This window comes from Musa acuminata, chromosome BXJ3-9, assembly GCF_036884655.1.
Source record: "Musa acuminata AAA Group cultivar baxijiao chromosome BXJ3-9, Cavendish_Baxijiao_AAA, whole genome shotgun sequence".
Taxonomy (NCBI): Eukaryota; Viridiplantae; Streptophyta; class Magnoliopsida; order Zingiberales; family Musaceae; genus Musa; species Musa acuminata.
The window spans coordinates 44,671,448-44,693,830 of record NC_088357.1 but is presented as its reverse complement, the minus strand read 5'-3'; the positions used below and the strand labels follow the sequence as shown (position 1 = coordinate 44,693,830).

At 38.8% G+C, this 22,383-nt stretch overlaps 3 protein-coding genes across 4 annotated transcripts; all 3 read left to right on the top strand.

Annotated features, from left to right (window-relative positions):
- The first annotated feature begins 167 nt into the window (after positions 1–167).
- LOC135649358 (uncharacterized) lies at positions 168–3,839 on the top strand. The gene is made up of 2 exons (XM_065167627.1): positions 168–274; positions 2,124–3,839. Exon 2 carries the CDS (start codon positions 2,233–2,235, stop codon positions 2,698–2,700), a length of 468 nt encoding a protein of 155 aa, XP_065023699.1. The 5' UTR covers positions 168–274; positions 2,124–2,232; the 3' UTR covers positions 2,701–3,839.
- Positions 3,840–6,214: 2,375 nt separating this feature from the next.
- On the top strand, positions 6,215–8,356 carry LOC103998895 (large ribosomal subunit protein eL42). Of its 2 annotated transcripts, XM_065167595.1 has the most exons (5): positions 6,239–6,302; positions 7,336–7,417; positions 7,519–7,698; positions 7,980–8,054; positions 8,136–8,356. In XM_065167595.1, the coding sequence occupies exons 2-5, from the start codon at positions 7,391–7,393 to the stop codon at positions 8,193–8,195; spliced, it is 342 nt and encodes a 113-aa protein (XP_065023667.1). In that variant the 5' UTR covers positions 6,239–6,302; positions 7,336–7,390; the 3' UTR covers positions 8,196–8,356. The 2 variants fall into 2 exon arrangements, with proteins under 2 accessions (XP_009418777.2, XP_065023667.1); XM_009420502.3 differs by lacking the exon at positions 7,336–7,417 and having other exon boundaries at positions 6,215–6,302.
- Positions 8,357–12,962: 4,606 nt separating this feature from the next.
- LOC135649097 (uncharacterized) lies at positions 12,963–15,020 on the top strand. The gene has a single exon (XM_065167206.1). The coding sequence runs from the start codon at positions 12,963–12,965 to the stop codon at positions 15,018–15,020; it is 2,058 nt and encodes a 685-aa protein (XP_065023278.1).
- The last annotated feature ends 7,363 nt before the right edge of the window (positions 15,021–22,383 follow it).

The window sequence follows — 22,383 nt, the reverse complement described above, 5'->3', positions numbered from 1 at the left end:
ATATTAATTATATATATCCTTAGTCGACAGGGAGGGAGACATGGTGGAACAATAAATTCTCATAAGATCCGGTGATTGCGACTGTCACCCTCCGATAGATTGCGTTTTCCGACCATCTCATTGAAAACAATTTATTGCACTGCTTTTTTCCTTTTGTCTTTTGTTTTCTTTGCAGTAATGCTTATCTTCTGGTTGATCACTTCTGCTCCTTATAATATAGCTCGATATTGGTGTGGTGAGATAGGAGGAGAGCCCCAGCAATCGATCCTCACTGGTACGCCTCTTCTGCTGCTCACCATCTTCCTTGTCTTGTCGTTCTTTTCCTTGCTGATGTTCATAACTTTGGACTTGTTCTTGTTGGATTGCATGTTGTTTGATGATGGATTCGAAGTCTAGTAAGGGTTTGATGAATGAGATAGTGCTGTTAGGGCTTTGATGACTCTTATTGTCAGTGTTATTCACTGTAAGCTACATTTTGGTTCGATCCCCTCAAGTCTCTTTGATGTTCTATTTTTTGACCTTTTTTCTTTATCTGAATGCTGTATAGGATGATTGATTTCAATTGATGAAGTTTGTATTAAAGAATAAAATCATTTTCCTTGTACTTGTCCAAAGGAAAAGAAAAAGTTCTTATGTATAATAATAATAGATGATTAAGATAATAAGATCATAAGTAGTTCTGCTGCTTGGTTTCTGTAGCAGTGGACAGAGTATTACTACGATATCATTGTATTTAGTTTGTTTTTTGGTCATTTCAGTATGTTTTCTTGTGAAGATTCATGGACCCTCTTAATTTTTAGCAGTATGCATTGTGACCCTCCTAGTTTGTCTTCTCCTGGGAGTAACTGTGAATTGTGATCTTGAGTTAAGACTAGTATCACCTGCACTAGAATCCTCTTGGTCTTAGCTTGCAGGCCTTTCTTGTTCACAAATCCGGGTTCAAAATTTTTTGAACTGCTATCCTTTTATCTTTATTAGCATGTGGAATAAGTTTATTAAGCATATAAAGAAGTATTAGCATTGTATCATGAAGAGCAGGAAGCTAAACTAGTCATATAAGTTTTAGGGGGAGTCACAGAAATGCTTTGCAAAAGTTGAAGTTTAAAGTCAGTTCATCCTTGGGGCCAAAAATTATATTCTGCTTAAGCCGTGTAAATTGTTTTCTTTGACTTGATTCTTTCCATGATTTGGTGTGCTCCATAGGTTCTGCCATGGACTTTAAGATTTATGGTAGTCACTGGCCAAATAATGAACACTTAGCTAGTAGTACATTTTTTTTCAATATTGATGGTTGAATCTTTGATCCAAATTATGATGACCCAAAATATGGATGATGCTCATTGTCCACTCCATGGTTGATGTGAAACAAACACTGATGGTGCTTTTTTTTTTCTCGATTCTATTAGATTGTATGTTTTCCAAATGTCTGAAATTCTTTATAAAGTTCTTGTGCAAGAGGCTGTTGTCAAAGCTTTTCTTTTTTCCCTTTTTTGTCTATATTTTTTAATGTTTGCTTCATCTCAGTCAAATATTAGAACTTTCTGGGCAATATATATGGATTTGTGTCTTGAGCTGAAATCCACAATGTATATTCCTGATGCTTCAGATTTTATATCTTGCTAAATTTTTTTTTATGTCATGAAAAGTCGAGCAAGAGCTCAAAGCAGAATATTTTAATTATCATATTGGCAAACGAGGAATGAAATAATGAATATGTTAAATTCTATAATGAAAAATTGTCAAGGCCGTATCCATGTGGAAAATAATTGGTCGAATTCACGTTATTATGCTTTGCCTTTGATCATTGTTCTGTTGTCCAGTATCTAGGGATTGATAAGTACAGAAAAGGGCAATGTGATCATGAGATATTTCGAGTAACTGTGACCATGACTCGTTCATTTTTCTTTGATGTTAGAGTTTACAAGATCTGAATTCATTTCATTCATGAAATCTGCATCAAAATATGAATTAATCCTTCCTTTGTGTTTACCATGGCTAGTTTTTATTTGTAATGCTGCACATTATGGTCTGCATTACTAGAGAAACCAAAATCTCTTGATGCTCCCTGTTTTTAGTGTAATGAATTAATCCTGTTTATTTTGCTTTCCATGAAACTTTATCAGAATTTGTTGCCAGCAACCTACTGGAACAAGCATCAGATATAAATTTAGTGCAATTTTCTATCAAAACCAAGCTTTCCAGGGATAAAAGATCCCTTTTTCACAACATAACATGCCTCGGGCAGCTGATGCTATCCATGATGATGGAGGCTCTGTCAAGATCGGTGCCACTGGCACAATTGGCACCCTGATGACTCGAGAATTAGAATCCCCAAAGCATTCAGAACAAACTTCTTCCACTCGAAGAAAACAGCAAACAGTTCCTGTCTCCATACCCTGTGGTGCTAATCCTAGGAGAGCATTACAAAGGAGAAACCAAACAAATGAACATGGCAGTATCAGAAGAAGTAGCGGTGGTAGCAATTCTGAACAAGCACATTGTTCAAATCATGCACGACGAAATGGACACCGAGCTCCAATGCTAAGATCCGAGGATAATCCTGTAAACCGAAATATGGACACCGATAGGATTGGAAAGAAAGCTTACACCGTGGAAATAGTAGATCTAAAATGCAGCAATCCCATGAGCAGCCAGCTCAAGAAGCTTGGCTTCTCCAAGCTTTCTGTTTCCACCTCCTAGTCCTCAGACAGCTTCTTTCCATCAGTCCTCAAGTTCCTGTAGCCAATTCTAGCAATCCTCTCAATAAGGCTTGTGTCAGTGGCATCCGTTGCAGAACAGATACTGGGAAGGAATCCTCCACTGGTTGCTGCTGCTGCTGCTGCTGCTGCCTTCTTTTTCTTCTTGTGAGCTGCTCTACTTGGGCATGGCTTTTGCTTACAGCTTCCACTGGTGGAAGCCACATCCGTGTTCACTTTGTGCTCTTTCTGGTTGGAGACTTCACGGTGGTCTAGATCTAGCCTCCTGAGATACTCTATCTCCTGCAAGATCAATGATGCTATTGTCCCTTGAGCACCAACCTCCACCGGTGATGGCGCCGCAGCCATTGCTTCGAGGAAAGATTGGGTGGTCTTGGCGCTTGGTTTTATGGAATTATGTGGAGGATGATGGCAGAGTAGCTACCATGGATTTGCTTTCTTGTGCTTTCCTGTCACATGACTACTTGTTAGGAAAAGAACAGGTGAGACTGGCACTTGATTGTGTCATCTTCTGCTGGTATCCTCAACTGCAATGTAGAGAATCGCTTATCTAAGCTTGCTGTCAGTTCTTTTACTCGACATTTAGGGAGTATGTTACATGCTGAAACAGCATGGCATTGATTTGTTTCACTGCCTTTGGATCCCTTCATTCTGACTGTTTGCATGAGATAGATTTGTCTACATGTAGAAGAGGATGTGGCACTTTTGTATCTGTTATCTGCTGCTGTGTCAGAATCAACTATGTGACTCTATTATAAATCTTCATGGAAATTGATTGAGATGCTGTTGGTGATGCATAAGAACTTAGTGCTTGATGTAAAGCTTAACAAAATCTTGGTACAAACAGTGAGAATGTGACAAGTTGGCCCACCTTTGGTGGTGATTGGATTCCTCCAAAGATTTGCTATCATCATCTTGCTTTCTCAATCCATTCATCTGTTTACTGTTGAATGCACTTTGTGGAGGACTTGAACATAGACCTGGTTGACCTGGACATACTGAGCATGATCAACTACAGAGATGAGGAGTACTGTCTAAATTCTGATAGTTCTGTTTAGATGTATTGCAACATCTGATACAAATTCATGATCTCATACAGTTTTGTGTCCAACTTTAGTGTTTGGGTTAGGTCTGATACAAATTCAACTGTTCTTGGATGTACAACTAAGACCATGATTGGATCTATTGGCAACTTCTCTTTTCTTTTTATTTGTCTTTTTTGTCTTCAGCAAAAATTACATATGACCAATAGAAGGAAAATTGAAGTTTGGAAATAGACCAGTGACTCATGTTGTTAAGTTCATCAGTTTTTGTCCAGAATAGTGAGGAATATATTGCAGATTTCCTGCATCATCAATTGAGAACAAGAGACAAACATATCTCAAGCCTATCTTTTAGGTTTTCAACTACCTTAAATTCTGATCAACCCTAGATGAGTCTGCTAAACTGTTCTTGCTTCAGATCATGATGTCCTAAGCAAAGCACTTAACTTGGTCATTAATGCTATGATTGCCACAAAGATAGCATGGTTAATAGGCTGAAATCCAAGAAGGTTACAAGTCAATTAAGTTCTTATTTGAATTGATGCTTTCATCTCCTTGTGGACATTCTCAAATACTCCCCTACATTTTTTATTGAATGAAATAGGAGGATACTGATCTAGTGTCTACCATGAAGAAACATGTTCATAATAACTACACAAACATATGACTCGTGATCATAATATTTGACTAGTTTCTCACTTTTTCCATTCATGAAGTGTGAAGAAAAAGAAATCTGCAGGAAGGCTTAATCCCATGAAGTTTTGTAGTCGTTGACTTGTATTGAAGTCAAACAAGTTGCATCTTATTTTTTATTTGATGATGCTGGATATATCCAATCCCCAGTTTTATCCCAAGCTTTGTCAGATATCACACAATCCTCCTAAATTACTCTATTCATTTGGTGGCAAAATCCTACTAAATTACTCAGTTGTGTGAGACCAGCACTCTATTTCTTTTTCCAATAAAATGATTTGCTGCAGACTTCTCTGTAAAAAAAATGATCATTTATTTTGCACCCAAAAACATCAGTGCCAATGTCAACATACATCATATCAGCAATGACTTGAAGGATCACAATTGCTCAATGAGTTCTTCGGTCATTTGGCGTTGACCATTATAATCTCTCATATAATTAGTCAACCATCTCATGACTAGAAGTTATCATTGAAACTCACTGGATGATTACAAGTTCAATAATGATATCGAAACAAAAACATTGATTGTCTTCATCTACTTGGAACCTTGATCACTGTTCTTGATGAATTCTAATGACCATCTTGCAGCAGGAACGAGCTGGTAATTTGTGTTCTCTCATCCAGGCCAGAGCGTACGCAAGAGAGATGAACGCAACGCTGTTCTTCTCGAGTGCCACACACAGCATTAATGTGAACAAGATCTTCAAATTTGTCGCGGCTAAGCTCTTCAACTTGCCATGGGAAGCAGAGAGAAATCTGACCATAGGAGAACCAATCATCGATTTCAAAGTTCTTTTTTACTGGTTTTTAGCTTTCTTTTCACTGCGAGTGCAAGATTGCACATAGTAGCAAGCTGAAAAAGAATGGATGATGATCCTTGACATCTGAGACTACCAGTTGGGATCGCGCTTGGAATCTCCAATGTCAAGAATAGCAGGTCAAACAACAGAGATTGATAGATTATCTATAGACGAAAAATGTCTTGATGCAAAGATTTCAAAAGTATTAAAGCTAAGAAATAGAACATAATGATATAATGAAGATGTTGTGGTTGAACAGGACACTCGGGACTCATTTCATGAGGATGTAGCTTCTTTTCTTGCATCAGGAATGCAGCAGAAAGAAGAAGAAAAGAGAAGTTTCCGGCACCGTTTTAAGCAATGATCGATGAACTCTTTGTATAACCAAATGTTCACTCCAATCATGGTTGAAACCAAGAAAACTTGCAATCAGAGTGCTGAAAAGTGATGCAGTTGGAGAAGAAGATCAACATTCAATGAATTATTCAATTGAGTGCAAAATCTCCACAAGACAATGGTGAATTATCATAGCATTTCTTCTATTCTATGCAATCGTTCATCGCTGCCTTCAACTCGTCATCTCCTTGTCGCTGCATAATCTTTCCCAACCATTTACTCTTATCGTTTCTGCTTCCATGGCTTCCTTCATGTTGGCACTCAACGCAACTCACTCCCATCTGCAGTCAACAGCTTCATTTGTTGTGTTCATTTGTTTTCAGAATCCAAGAGAAGCCACTGAGGTGTTCGCCGATCTAAAGCTTGCAACTTGATGTTCTATTCCATCCAATCGAGCTCTGAATCATCTTCAACTCCACCCCGACCATTAAGGCAGAGGAGCAAGTTCGGTATTTACTTCAAACCTGAAGTTTACTATTCGGAGCCTCTTCTTATTATTCATAATTATAAATAAAAAATTATAAATAGTAATATCTATCGAACCCTAACCCTAACTTACCGTCCTGGCATATAAAAGGGCCTCGAATGGGTGCGTAAGCGTTTCTTCCTACGCTTCGGAGGCGGCCACCCTAACGCTAACCTGCAGCCATGGTAATGCGGTCGAACTCTTTCTGCTCGATTCTTGTCCTTGTTTCGAAATATTTGATTTCTTGGATCTGTCGGATTAAAGATTGGGCTTTTAATGGTTCAGTGTCCGCGTCAGCTACATTTTTTGCTGTGCAAGTATGAGGTTAGAGAGATGTGGATGCCTATGTTTGCTTTCCGCTGCTTAGGCATTCTGGATGAAATAAAGGGCATTCTTTAAGATCCTTTGTTGAACTTTGCAGGGCTAATTGTTTCATGTGTTTAGCACTCTATGTTGTCGCAGTTTTGGAATGCATATCTAATTTGGTTCAAATTCAAAATTACCTATTTTGATATATCTTCTAATCGATTGAAGTCTTTTTTCTAATTTTCTGAGATCTCACTACTGTGGATGAAGTCGTCGCTCAAAGGTATTCTGAGTGCGAAATCCCTCTCTTGTTCTTTTGCTTTTTCGTGTACCCCAATTGATCTTGGAGAATACCAATTTAAGTAGAGTCAAAATTGAGCCTATTAAGTCATTTTCGGCTCACTCATAATGGGTTCTATATGATTGTTTCCTTTCCCTTTGGGAACCCAAGATCGACCGTGATTCTTCTTTTATCTCATGCCTCTATCTTGAGATGCGTGTCAGGGTAGAGTGAGAAAAGAGTTTAGAACTAGTGTTGAGGTTGGAAATTTCCATGGTTCTTTGTTATTGTAACTTGTGTTCCAGAGCTTTACCTTCCTGGTGTAACAGCCTGCATGCTGCATAACCATAATCGTCGTGAGAGCCTCTGAATTAGAAATGCATTGTTTTTCATCCAGGTAACATTGTAGGTGTTTGAACTTCTTTTTAGGTGTAGCATTGTGTATATTTTTGGTTTGTGCTATAGATTTGGGGTCTTTTGGATCTGAAGTTTGACTTAATAATATGTCCGTATTGAATGGCTAGTGGTTTTCATATGTGACGAAGAGTTTCATGGTATGGGCACTGTATTTTAGTTATTATAAGATGATTGTGGTTGGAGTTCTGCTAACTTATGGTTTATCTCAAATATAGGTGGTCATTGAACTTCAAGTAGATTTTTGGGTGTTATCGTTAGCTGACGCTATTAATGGATGGGATGAGATCAACATTTCTTGTAGCAAAACTTTTCATTTCCTAGCTTTATTTGATTTTTTTCATTTGTTTTAATTCCGTGATGTTGGATGTTGGACTTTTACCATTAATGTTATCATACAGGTGAACGTGCCAAAGACCAAGAAAACATTCTGTAAGAACAAGGCTTGCAGGAAGCACACGCTTCACAAGGTAACACAGTACAAGAAGGGTAAGGATAGCCTTTCTGTTCAAGGGAAGCGCCGCTATGACAGGAAGCAGTCTGGTTATGGTGGACAGACGAAGCCTGTTTTCCACAAGAAGGTACTACTGTCTGTTCTATGGTGATTAATTGAAATATAATTCTACTGATGCGTGAATTGATATTAGCTACCATTGCAGATCTCCTTGTTGCTTAATTTGCAATAAAAAGTTAGTTTTTGTGTTTTGACTTATCCAAATTAAACTGCACATGATTACTAGATTTCTGAGACACTCTATTTCAAAGTACTTGCAATGTCTTTTAATGACACTTTAGCTATCTATATTACTGCCATCTGAAAGTTTGTGTAGGTGTATTAAAAGTCATTGTATTTCGCTGCCAGGCAAAAACTACCAAGAAAATCGTGTTGAAGCTTCAATGCCAAAGTTGCAAGCATTATTCGCAGCATCCGATAAAGGTACCAACTGTGATCTTCCGCTGCTTCTTTCCTTTTATGAATTTTTATTTGTAACAACTATCATTTTCATTACCTTCACAGAGATGCAAGCACTTTGAGATTGGTGGAGACAAGAAGGGGAAGGGGACCTCTCTCTTCTAATTTGTCTTTGTTGACATTTCAGCATTACATTTTTATGTGTTTATGTGAAATGGTAGCTTGTTCTATGCTGATTTTAGTTTAAACTACTGGAATATCAATGTTGGTTAATTTTGCATGTGGTTTAAAATGGATATGCAATATTCATCAAGTTTATTTGTGTAGAGTGAATTCTTTCTTGTTTTGTATGAGGTCAAATATTTGTTTGAATTAATCCAATTTGATAGCCTTTTCTTAAAGTCATAACATCAGATTGTTATTATAAGTGCTACTTTTATAAGACTAACCATATTGACAAAGCTAGTAGATCACTCCTAGGTTGTAGGTAGCCAGATCAAATCGGGCTTGGTCGGACACCGATTCCAAATCCAAACATGGAGGAATGAACATATATTAGCATGGAGGAATGAACTCAAGAAATTATTTACCTTCACAAATTTGATGGTTTCCCTGTAGGATTTGCTGCCAGGCCATTAGCTATACATGATGGCATTGATATGCCTCATCTGATTAATTGCATTACAGGATTTTTTTCACGTTACCCTGCATTTTCTTGTTTTGTATGATTTATGCAATCACCAAGCTACATCGAGGAATAGTCTGTCAACTATACAGACGTTTGTCCTCTTGACTGTGCGAGTCGACTTGGCCTGTCTTCAAGCTTTGTGGCTTCATCAATCCAGTCGCAACTCAATCGGCCTCAAGGTACGCTGGCTGATCGTGCTAGGTTTTCTTGTCCTCGTGCTTGGAGACTTGTACATTATGATATGCATGTATCATGAAAAATCATCAGCGATAATGAATCTACATGGTTTCATGTTAATTATCGATAAGATATTAGCATATATTTGACCTCCATAGCAATATGTACAAGTGTCACGTAGTGTTGTTAGGGCAAAAAGGTCGTTGACGTCTTGTCACCTTTACGTAGTTTGAATTCGTTTGTGTAAGATTGTTAGAAGTGTTTTGGAGGCAGAAACATACTTTTCCTAAGGTATCACTTACATTGAAGATCGAGGTCCGAAGGTTTCTTGATTCGATTCTTTTAATGCTCAAGTTAATAATTAAATGTATATCAGCATAATTAAATGTATATCAGCATTAACGTGAGTAGTGAGAATTTCTCTTTCTTTTTTCTGTTAAAGACGAGTTTTATATCTAGTCGTAAGGAGAATAAGGAAATTTATTATTGTCTTTTTTTCTTTTTGTTAAAGACGAGTTTTATACCTAATCATAAGGAAATTTGTGATTGTCTTTCTTATAGATGGCGAGAATGAAGCTTGTGGTAAGAAAATTTACGATTGTATTTTTTCTCGATTAATAGCATCCATACTTAAAAATGACAGGATATATTAATGATTAATCATCCGACACATCACTTCCAGATGATAGGGGTTGTATATCCTTTTATTTATGAGAAGAAAGGTAATCACAAGCTTTCTTCTTACTATTTAGGGATTTTGTTGATGTATTAGTCAACTCGATATGGTCCTGACCTGTTTGCATATGATTATTCAAAATAACTTTGAGGTGAAAACGTTGTACTCTCCATGTGTTACATGTATGAAGATCCATGTGTTACATGTATGAAGATCGAGATTGAGAGATTCTTTTTGACTCGTCCCTTCGACACTTATCTTAGTAATCTAAGATATATGAGTATGAATGTGAGTAGTCAAGAGAAGTCTTTTTTTTCGGTGTTAAAGGTGAGCTTTTATACATGATCGTAAAGAGCACTAATGAAATTTATAATTATCTTTCTCTTCATAAATGGTGAGAATATATGATTGTCTCTCTTCATAAATGATGAGAAGGAAGCTTAAGGTTATCTTTCACGAGAATGAATATTGTGATTGTCTTTCTTATCATAAATGACAAGAAATAAGTTTGATCTTATCCTCTCTTATTGGGTGCCATGTGGAAGTGATGTGTCCAATGATTAGCCGTTAGTATATAGTATATATCATATTATTGTCCCCCCACCCCCAAGGTGTGCTTTAGGGCTCTTTTGAGACGGATTTGAAGTGCGATGTTTAATTCATCCGACACATGAGTGTTAGGATTTTCTCCCACGGGTTGGGTTTTCCCAATGCATGCGTCTTGAGCACATTTTACCTTGTGTCTTCGTTGTAGCAGATTTTTCTTCACATGTTCAAGTTTTCTCGACTCGTGCGTCTCGGACACATTTGGCTTTGCGCTTTTGCCGTAGCAGATTTCTCTTTACGAGGGTTGAGTTTTCTTTATTAACGCATATCGGGTGTATTTGGCCTTGCGTCTCTATCATAGCAAATTTTCTTTCATGTAAGTTGGGTTTTCTTTACTCACCTCTCGGGTGCATTTGACCCTTCATCTTCGGCATGGCGGATTTATCTTGGTGTGGGTTGGGTTTCCTGACTCACATGCTTTGAGCACATTTGGCCCTATACCTTCATCGTGATGGATATATATTAGCACGAGTCAAGTTTCCCAACTCACACGCCTTGGTCACATTTGGCCCTATGCCCCCATTATGGCGGATATACGTTGGCATGGGTTGAGTTTTTCGACCCACATGCCTCAAGCACATTTGGCCCTCCACCTCCACCATGACAAATTTACCTTGGTACGGGTCGGGTTTCTTGACTCGCACATCTCAAGCACATTTGGCCCTGTGCCTCTATTGTGGTAGATTTACCTTGGTGCGGGTCAGATTTTTCAACTCACACTCCTTGGGTACATCTGGCCTACCAAGGTAAATTCGTCATAATGTATGCATAAGGTTAAATATGCTCGAGGCTTATGAGTCAGGATATATCTTCCACAACGGAGGTAAAGGCTCAAATGTACACTAGGCATATGAGTCGAGAAACTTGACCTATGCCAAGGTAAATCTATTAAGGCGGAGGCATAGGGCCAAATGTGCTCAAGGCGTATGAGTCGGAGAACCCACCTACACCAAGGTAAATCCACCACGACAGAGGCGTAGAACCAGATGTGCTCGAGGTGTGTGAGTTGTGAAACCCGACCCACGCTACGGTAAATCTATCACAATGGAAGCATTAGGCCAAATATATTCAAGGTGTATGAGTCAGAAAACCTGATCTGTACTAAGGTAAACCCATCACAATAGAGGTGTAGGGCTAAATATACTTGAGGCGTATGAGTCAGGAAACCCAACCCATACCATGGTATATCTACCATGGTGGAGGCATATGGTTAAATGTGCTTGAGGTATGTGAGTCAGGAAACTCGACCCATGCTAAGGTATATTTGCCACAACGGAGGTGCATAACCAAATGTTCCCAAGGCTTGTGAGTTGGGAAACCCAACCAACGTCAAGTTAAAATTCCCATAGCAGAGTTGTCGGGCCAAATGCACCCAACATGTGAGTCGAGAAAACCTGACACACGTGAAGAAAAATCTCCTACGACATAGGCATAAAACCTAATGCACTCGAGATGTGAGTTGAGAAATCTCGACCCATGTAAAGGGAAATCCGTTATATAAGAGGTGCAAAACCAAATGTACCCAAAACATATGAGTCGGAAAAACCTAACCTATATGAAAAAAACTCTGTCATAGCAGAGGCACAAGGTAAAGTGTGCTTGTGATGCATGTGTCGGGAAAACTCGACCTGCAAGAGGAAATCTTGGACGCTCATGTGTCGAATAAATTCAACATTACACTTCGAGTCCTTCTCAAAGCAGCCTCAAAGCACGCCTTCGGGGCAGGACAACGTTCAGAGATATACTGGTAAAGTAATTATTCGACACATCACTATCGTGCATAATAAGGGAGGATAAGATGAAGCTTTCTTCTTATCGTTTATGATGAGAAAGACAATCACAAACTTTCTTCTCGTCGTTAATGATGAGAAAGATAACCATAGACTTTCTTTTTACCATTTATGAAGAGAAGGATAATCACACATTTTCGTAATGCTCTCTACGATCAAATATAAAGTCTCACCTTTAACGTAGAGAAAAAGAGATGACTTCTCTCGACTACTCTTATTCATACTTATATATTTCAAATTACTAACTTAAGTATAGAGTGAATAAGTCAAGAAACCTCTTCGATCTTTTATTTATATATATATATATATATATATATATATATATATATATTTTGATCAATATTTCAAATTACTAACGTAAGCAGCATTTTGGAAGAATGATATTTTTATTTGGAAGATACTTCGAATATATATATATATATATATATATATATATATATATATATATATATATATATATATATATATATATATATATATTGATCTGGTTTACTTTCGAATAATTTTATTTATATATATAGATACTATATTTTTATCAAACAAAGTGTAAAGGTCGGTTGACGGTCTTACGGATGCCATGGTAGATATTGAGACTCCTCCATATGGTGTGTTGCTTTGCAAGTGCGTATTGATGAAGATGTGCTGCCTCCGGTAGGTGGACTAATGTGCAACCTAAACTTTCTCTTTTTTTCTTTTTCTTTGTCCGTGTCTTTTTTTTTCTCTTTTGCTTTTTGTGTGTTTGTTCCTTTTATTTCTTTTCTTTTTAATAATTTAATATTCATATATTTATATATGTTAAATCTAAGCTATTGTTATTATTAATATCTCTTTCTCTTTTCTCTTTCTCTTTTATCTTTATTCTCTGTCTTTATTTTTCCATTTCTCTTCCTTGTGCGTTACGTAGATTATTCCGATGCAGCTATATGGGTTGCGGGCGTAACACGAAGCCACCATAATCCCGACCTTCTCCTGTGCCTCGTTTCTTGCTTCCGACCATGTTCCCCTGCGGCGGATCCAGCGTCGAAGTAGTGTCTCGGTTGATGAAGCGTTTGGAAGAAGCCAAAGGCCGCTTCGTCCCCGATCCGAAGGATGCTTCTTCCGAGGATGTTCGTGATGTTCTTGAGCGGTTCAACAAGATCAAGGAAAAAATGGAGGAGCTGAGAAAAATGTTGCGGCAATCCAAGGAAAAAGAAGACGCCGCCATAAATAAATTTGCACTCGTCGCCAGGCAAGTCGACGAGCTGTTGCGGTCGGGAATCACCGACGAGAGCCCACTCAAAAAGCTCGACAAAATCATGGAAAACATCAATTTCAAATTCGAGGAATTAGGGGTGAAGCCAATGGATTCGTCGGGTGAACAGGAATCCAATGCTGAGGAGGAGGAGGGGGAGGAGGATTTCCCACTGGAGCGGCAGATCCTAGAGAGCTCCGCGTGGGCGCACCTATTGCTTGTGGTCGACAGCTTCGAGACTCAGCTGAAGCTTTGCCTCTTCTGCCTCACCGTCTTCCCGCCGAACGCTGTCCTCAAGAAGAGGCTGCTGATCCACTGGTGGATGGGCGAGGAAATAGTGCAGACTTCTGAGGAAGGGAAGAAATGCTTCGACCAACTCGTCTCCAAGGGCCTAATCATAACCATTAAGAAGAAGCACTGTGACGAGGTGCACTACTTCAGTATACAGTCGTGGATTCGCAGGCTGTTGATCACCGTCGCCAAGAGCAATGCCTTCCTCGAATTCGACCAGGACGGCCGCCCCAGCGACGACTATTCCAGGAGTCGCCGTGCGTGCTTGCGCCTCAAACTACCCCCCATCGGCGACGATGCGGAAAATCGACTGCTCACCGTCTACAACGTCTACAAGCGCTACGTCGAATTCGAACCCACATGGCTAGTCAACAAGGGCGAGATGACCACAATGCAGCTGGGGCGGTGGAAGGAGTCGGACCAGAAGCACCATATCGAGGTCAAGAACGACGAGTTCTTGAAGGGGATTGACAACTGCAAGAGCTTGCGGTACATAAGCCTCAGAGGCGTATCGAGGGTGGAAACGCTTCCCGAGTCCATCGGCAAGCTCACCAAGCTGATAGTGTTGGACCTCCGGGCGTGCCACAATCTGGAGAAGCTGCCGGAGGCGCTCGGGTCCGCCAAGAAGCTGCAGTACCTGGACGTGTCGGACTGCTTCCTGCTCGACAAGATGCCCAAGAGCATCGCCAACCTCTCCGATCTGGAAGTGCTCAAGGGGTTTTTACTGATCAGTGGGCCTGATGACAAACATGTTTGTCATCTCCATGAGTTGGCCAAGCTGGCCAAGTTGAGGAAGCTCAGCATCAACATAGGCAGTCGGATCGCAGAAACGGAGCTGGAGATGTTGGGCGAGTTGAAGACGCTCACCACCCTTATCATAACATGGGCAGTGGTTACAACGAAGAAGGAAGACTCTCATTCCACCAGAGGTGCTGAGGCGCCCTCACAGGAGAAGAAACAACAAGGGACTGGTAAGGACTCAATCGAAGATCTCCCACCGAAGTCCAAACAATCATCTGATGCTGCTACTGCTACTGCTGCTGCTGCTGACAGACAAGCTTCGGGAGCGAGGCCACTGACGAAGAAAGAAACCAAGAAGATTGCAGCGGATCGTTCCCTTGATCCCGCTAAGGTTACCCTTCCTAGTACGATAGAGAAGCTGGACCTCCGGTGCTTCACCGAGGAGGAGTTCCCGCAGTGGATTGATCCCCTTAAATTACAAAAGCTGAAGAAACTGTACCTGAGGGGAGGGATGCTCCGAAGTCTTGGAGACGGCCGGGGGTGGAAGGTGGAGGCGCTGCGCCTGAGGTTCCTCAATTATCTGGATCATCCCAGCTGGGAGAACCTGACAACTTCGTTCCCAGGGCTCCGATTCGTCGAGAAATTAAACTGTGGGAAAAAAAGTTCATCGCACAAGGAATTAAGTTCTTGGCCTTGCAATAAAGAAGGGCTTTGGTGCAAGGAGGATGCCAAAAAGAGTGCTGAGGATGAGCCGAAAGCCATGAACTTGCCGCCACCGGAGACCGATTGATCAGTTGCTGTGCGTGCGCGTATGTGCGGACTTACGCATAATATCTTTTGTCGTATGTGTGTGCTTTGGGAATTCCATGTTTCCTTTGAGCTATTAATAATGTATCAACTGCTTTGCTTTCTGCTTTGATCGCCATTTTTTTTTTGTTTTTTTTTTTCTTTTCTACGGTTGACAATTGAGTTTGGGTGGAAGTTCGCTTTGTTTGTGTGTGTGTGTGAAACTTACTCGGAGATCGTTCTCATTTTCAACCACAAAGAACAATTAATCATGTTAAGTTCTTCGAGAAATTCTAATTTTTTTCTTGAATAACGAGTTATATTTGTACATCTATTCTTTATTTTCGAAAATATATATATTACTTAACAAAATATTCACATTATAAATTAATAAAAATTAAATTCATGATTCTTAAAAATTATCGTTGCTCTAATAACTATTCATCATTAACCTCGTGAAATCCTTCGTAAGACAAAGGAAATAAAGGTTGATTTATAATCTCTTTGACGCTCATGTCAAAGAATGTTTTATATTTACTTTAGTCTATTAAGCTTATAATAAAAGAGAAAAAAAAATATTTATGTAAAGATAAAGGTCTTTATTTTGCATGTTCTCATTTGGAGTTATCCTTTCTTGACAAGGAAATTTCTTCTCCATATGACAATCTAGTCGATGCCATTTTCTCCTCTAGATGACAATCTAGAAGAGGCATTTTTTTTTTCCCGTGATCTCACATTGACAAAGTGCTATAGGGGTGGCTATCATGGGTTAAGCATTGTATTAGAAAGGACCTCCGACGGTGATAAAATGATCTTACGGTGAGACAAGATCGGTTAGCATATTCTAGTACTAAAGGTTTGGTTAGAGTGGTGTACTACTTTCATTTGGATTGTGAAGTTATATCTCAATTTTGTTGTGATATAAGTGTGGTGTTAATATGATGATATTATTGTGATAGAGTTATAATTTTAATATTGTTTATGAAGGTGCACCTCAATTTTGTTGAGGTAACTTGATGCATTTCGAGATATCCAAAGGAGTGGTGGTGTAAATATAGTTAATGTCAATGCGAAGGAGCTAAGGTGGATACATGTCGATATATACGAATAAATTTTGTCTTGTCAATAACCTTATTCATCAATGACAATGAATTTGCATTGACTTCATTATAATTATTGATAAGATAATATCAACATATATATGAATTCCATAATAATCTAGCCAACTTGTAATAAAAGGATTATCATATAATGTATAAGTAGATCAAGGGTGTCATAGATATCCTAATGGATATAGAGTGTATTTGTTTGGGAAAATATATTTTTCAAGTATATTTGGAGAAAAGGGTTTGAATAATGTATAATTATAAAATACTTTGAGTGTTTGAAAAATAATAGATGAAAACTATATTTTAAATATGTATTAACATAAATATTGTTTGATAAAATTATATTTTAAAAATTAATTAAATATTATGTAGTTGAGATGGCAATATCATATGTTGGACTAATTGAGGTAGGAGCAAAGTAAGAACTTGCAATTGTTGAATCTCGTATTTTGATGATGAAACTACTTGATATATGTTTATGATTTAATCTGCGTTTTGAGTAACGCAGGATGCTTCGATCAGGATGAGACAATTAAAGCAGTAACATCATGTTGTGCCAGAGGAACATGTCAGAAGATTGGACGTCGGGCCGGTGGATCGGTCGACGTATCGACAGAAGGCTTCGGGCCGTGGACTCGGGCATCGAGCCAAGAAGAGCGGGTATTATGCCAAGGATATCGGAGTTGCGGAGCCAACTGGCCGATTGGGCAATAGGCCGCAGGAAAGGACGATGCGCCGAAGAATCGGACGAAGCGTCGAGGGACCAATGACATGCCGGACAACTTGGTTAATTGCTTAGGATTAATTGTCTCGATCGAAGTTTTTGTTTTACATGTGCAGGATTAACTACGATGAAAGATAGACAAGCAGCAGGAGTTGCGCCGGAGTCAAGTTCATGATCACGTTGGGAGTTCGAGAGTTCGACGTAAGTACGGACGGTCGTCAGAGGTTCTGCGGGAACAGATCCGAGAAGTCCAGAAGCTTGCCAAGCGAAGCTCGTCGGAACTCGCCAAGTGGATCGTCGCAAAGTCCAGGAGTTTGCTGGAAGTCCGCAGAAGCATCACCGAGGGTTCATCGGATGATCGACGGAAGTTCGCCGGAAACTCGCCGGAAAAAGCAATTGACGTACCGAAGCAAAGCTTCAGAAATTGTCTTAGATTTAATCGTAGTTAGCACGGTGATTAAGTTAGAAATGGGAGGTGATCCCATTAGCTTAATCCTGGGGCAATTGGGCCCCTGAAGAACTCAAGTTGGGTCGAATGGTTCAACCCATTCGAACCCAAGAAGCTGTGGGAGGTGCAACCGCCCAGGCAGGGAGGTGCCACCGCCCAGGCTAAGTCTCCCAGCGAGACTGGGAGGTGCAACCGCTCCAGCCAGGCGGTGCAACCGCCCAGGGCTCAGTCTCCAAGCGAGACTGGGCGGTGCAACCTCCTCTGTCAAGCGGTAGCACCGCCTGAGCTCAAGTTTCGAGCTCTGCCTGGTGATGCAATCACCGAGCTCAGTCTTCGAGCTCTGGAAGAGAAGTACGACCTCTCTGGCCAGGAGATGCACAGCCTAAGCTCAGTCTTCGAGCTCTGGCAGAGAGGTGCAACCACCTCTGGCAGAGAGGTGCAACCACCTCTGGCAGAAAGGGGCGATCACCTCTGGCAGAGAAGAGAAACTTCTCGAAGAGAAACTTCTCTGGTCAGGAGATGCACCGCCTGAGCTCGGTCTTCGAGCTCTGGCAGGAAGGTGCAACCACCCCTGACAGAGAAGGTGCAACCGTCTGAGCTCAGTCTTCGAGCTCTGCCAGGCGGTGCCACCTCTCTAGTCGAGAGGTGCAACCGCCTGAGCTCAGACTTCGAGCTCTGCCAGGCGGTGCCACCTCTCCAGTCAAGAGGTGCAACCGCCTGATCCCGGAATTTCGGGATTTGATCGTTTTGAGCTCGAAATTTGAATTGGGTTGGGGCCTATAAATACCCCACCCATTCAGCACTGAAAAGAAAAAGACCCACACCGAAATCTTGATCTTTTCTGTGATTCTAAGAGCTCAAAAGTGTTGTAAAGCCTTTAAGTCTCCTCCTTCTGTTCTTCAAGTTTTCAGTTGTAAAGTGAGGAGAGAAAGGTCTGTAAAGGTTGTCTCCTGAGCCTGTTAAAAGGAGAGAAACTGTAAAAGGGCAGTTTGGCCTTCGCCCATTGAAGGAAGGCCCCTAGTTGACGTCGGCAACCTCGTCGGTAGAGGAAGCCAAAAGTGGAGTAGGTCAAGGCTGACCGAACCACTCTAAATCTCTGGTTTGCGTTTATTTTTGAGCACTTTATCATTACTGCAAACCTCCTCCATTACTACTGCTCTCTGCGCTTTCACGAACAAGTTCTAAGTGCTGTTCTTCCGAATCTGCATTCAGACGTAAATTCGTATTTTCGTACATTACAGTTTACGTTTACGTTTGATTCTGTAGAACTGTCTTCGGTGCTTTTACGAAAGAGTTTCTTTGCAGTTTACACTTACATTTTGATCCTATTGATAACTGCAAACTGTCCTCTACAATTTTACGAACGAGTTTCAACATTTAGACGTAAAACTGCATTTAGACGTAAATCGGCTTTCCTCTCACAATCATCAGTTCTCAGTTCACGTTTACGTCTTGATATCAACTGCATACTGCTTTCTGCGAGTATACAAACGAGTTTCAAAGTTTAGACGTAAATCTGCGTCTAGACGTAAAACAGCGTTTAGACGTAAATCTGAGTTTAGACGTAAAACTGCGTTTAGACGTAAATCTGAGTTTAGATGTAAACTGCGCTTAGACGTAAAACTACGCTTAGACGCAAACTGTGTTTAGACGCAAACTGCGCTTAGACGCAAACTGTGTTTAGACGCAAACTGCGCTTAGACGCAATCTGCGCTTAGACGCAAACTGCACTTAGATACAAACTGAGAATTAGCTTTTGCATCATAATAGTTTTTTTTTTATTGAACGAACGCAGCTTTTCGTTTTTAATCGCTGAAAGATTTCCGCTGCACTAATTCACCCCCCCCCCCCCCTCTTAGTGCTCTCGATCCTAACAATTGGTATCAGAGCGGGGTATTTCTCATTTCGGATTTACACCCGAGAGAAATGGCTCTTCAAGAGGGCTTTTCGGTCTTTCGTCCACCATTCTTTAACGGATTGGACTACACTTATTGGAAAACTCGAATGAGAGTTTTCTTGATTTCTCTAAATCTGGATTTATGGAATATCGTTGAAAACGGTTTTCAACTTCCCTCTAAACCGATGAACGAATGGTCGGATTTAGAGAAGAAGTATTTTTCTTTAAACGCAAAGGCTATGAATGCCTTATTTTATGCTTTGGACAAAAATGAGTTCAATCGGGTTTCTTTGTGCGAAACGGCTTTCGATATTTGGCGCACTCTTGAAATCACGCACGAGGAAACTAGTAGAGTCAAAGACTCGAAAGTTAATATTTTACTGCATGATTTCGAGCTTTTTCATATGAAACCAAGCGAAACCGTTGTTGACATGTACACCCGTTTTACGGATGTCGTCAATGGTTTAAATTCACTTGGTAAAAGCTTTTCGGATTTTGAACTCGTTAACAAAGTTTTGCGCTCACTTTCTAAAACTTGGGATTCAAAAGTAACTGCTATTCAAGAATCGAAAAACTTGAACCAATTTTCACTTGAAGAACTAATTGGTTCATTGATCACATATGAAATGACGTGCAATGCAAGTGAAGAACTTGAGAACCACCTTCCAAAGAATAAGAAGGATTTGGGACATAGAACATTTGAAGACCACTCGAGCATAAGCTCAAGTGATGGTGAACTTAAACAACAAATGAAACAAAAATTAAAAAGTAAAAAGAACGGAACTACTTGCTTTGAACGTAAGAAGAAGAACAAAAATTGGGATGAATCGAGCTCCTCCGAAGACGAGGAGAAAATCAACAAGGGCGAGGTGGCAAACTACGCCTTTACGCCTTTCGACGCTGAGGTAATCAAAATGCCTTTAATTTACTTTGAAATTACATGATGCTTAAAGCATTTTTTTTATTTAATTTTCTTGAAAATTACATGTTTAATAATTTTATAATAAAAATACAAACAATTAGGAATCATGCTTATCATTCTAGTAATTTTGAAAATAATCATGAAAATTGCATGTTTATGATAAACAAAATGATTGTGATTAAAAATACCTTATGAAATCATGCTATATGTGGTTGAGAAGTAATAATGTGTATCATGTTGATTTCCATTGTTATTTCTCGATTTTGAGTATATGAAATCATGCTTAATTTGAAGTTATGATTAATGAGTATATATTTTTTATGTATGATGATTCTTGATTATCGATTTTCATGATAATAACAGTGGCTTTAAAAAATTGATGCATGTTTTCATAAATGAAAAGGCATGCTAACATGAAATCGATCACTTAAAATGAAACACTTAAAAAAGGGATAAAATATATTATCAATGAAATCATGAATCTATTTATGTTATAAATTTTGTGAGCCATAAAAATGATTTTGATGATTTAAATTTGAAATGAGTTTTATCAAAATCATGATATTGATTTATCAAATTGAATGAATTGAAAATGAATGATGATTTTTGTCTTGAATGATTGTGACTTGTATTCCTTGTATTCATGATATGATTTTTATGCAATTCTTTGTATTTATGAAATATTTATCTCATCACCCAATTATTTCTTTTCAATATTCCTCAAGTGATGATATGAATGCATGAGATATTCATGAATTTATTTTGATGTATGCAAATGAGAAGTTTCGATCATGCATGGTAGGATGCAATGTGACAAATTAATACCATGATGATTTGAAATATTTATGATTTGGAATGATGCATATGCTTTTTATTATAATAATGTATGATGTATCATGAATGCTTAAAAAAAATTAAAAAAAATAAATGTTTATATCATGTTAGATGGTTTTACATATTATGCATGATAAGCTATAGTGATGAGTGAAACAATGATTGAAATAATATAAATGATGATTTGGAATCATGCATATAATAATGAGTTTATATGTTTTGAAAATGTGCATGTTTTAATTTGAAAATATAATGATGCACAAATGAGATTGATACTAACCTTTGTCATGATTTAAAAAAATTGATGTAAAAGGTTTTTCCCTTCTTTTTGACAATGACAAAAGGGGAGAGAGCTAGCTTGCACAATTCAAGAAGAAAGCAAAAATTGCACTTCTCAAAAGAGAAGAAATTGCTATCTTGAACATCACCAAGAAGTGGTATCTTGTAAATCTCAAGACACACAAATGCAATCATGCAAAATTTGTAATTTTGCACATCATTAAAATTTATGATGCTTTGGTGATTATGCATGTTCTAAAATGTTATAAAATTCACTAGCTTACATGATATAGAACTTAGCTATATTGAACATCACCAAGGAATGCTATCTTGCCTATCTCAAGAAGCAAAAAGTTAACTTGCACATCTAGCAAAACTTATATTTCAAGAAGCAAGAGTTGCTTTCTTGAACATCTCAAAACTGCTAGCTTGCGGGCCTTAAAATGTAGAAATTTTTTGCTAGCTTGTATATGGTAAATTTGCTATCATACTACCATGATGATGAGCATGCCTTATCTTCATGTTTATATTTGAAAACTATGGCCAAAATATGTCCGAATGATTAAACGAGTTAAAATTATTTTTCGGACTTTTTTGATTGAATGATCAAATCACTTGATTGCCATAATGATTTTACACAATTACTTGCCATGATTACATGTTGGAAATTATGTGCTTGAATATAAAAATTTTCATGATAATAAGCATGTTTTACCTTCATGATTGTAATTGAATATCTCTAGTAAAACCCTGTCAAATTTCATTTTCGGATTTTCTTGATCCTAACAATTGGATTTTCTTGATACATTATCCTCTTCCGAACTTAACAAGCATATGTCATATCAAGTTTAATTCACATCATTGATTTTTGACATATGGAATCATCTAGCAAATGCACTTATCATATGAAAAATATTTTTCGAGAAATATATTTGATGATTCCCTCTTATAAAAGGAAGATATTTTTACATACAAGGATTTGACTCACTTACATATCTTAACCCTTGCAAAAATGAAGTGTGCTTTAATATCTTATCGATTTGAACTTCACATATGGCTTTCCTCCTTCATGTAAAAAGATAACAAATAAAAAGGAAGAAGCATTAAAAGCTATCTCCATGTCATGTTTTCCTCGAGATGTTTGCATAATTGGT

What these genes read in the sequence shown, in the direction of transcription:
- LOC135649358 (XM_065167627.1), top strand. Translation starts at nt 2,233, where the DNA reads ATGCCTCGGGCAGCTGATGCTATCCATGATGATGGAGGCTCTGTCAAG.
- LOC103998895 (XM_065167595.1), top strand. Translation starts at nt 7,391, where the DNA reads ATGGATGGGATGAGATCAACATTTCTT. An exon ending in GGATGAGATCAACATTTCTT is followed by an intron (nt 7,418 to 7,518) that starts GTAGCAAAACTT and finishes GTTATCATACAG; the next exon opens with GTGAACGTGCCAAAGACCAA. An exon ending in ATTCGCAGCATCCGATAAAG is followed by an intron (nt 8,055 to 8,135) that starts GTACCAACTGTG and finishes TTACCTTCACAG; the next exon opens with AGATGCAAGCACTTTGAGAT.
- LOC135649097 (XM_065167206.1), top strand. Translation starts at nt 12,963, where the DNA reads ATGTTCCCCTGCGGCGGATCCAGCGTCGAAGTAGTGTCTCGGTTGATG.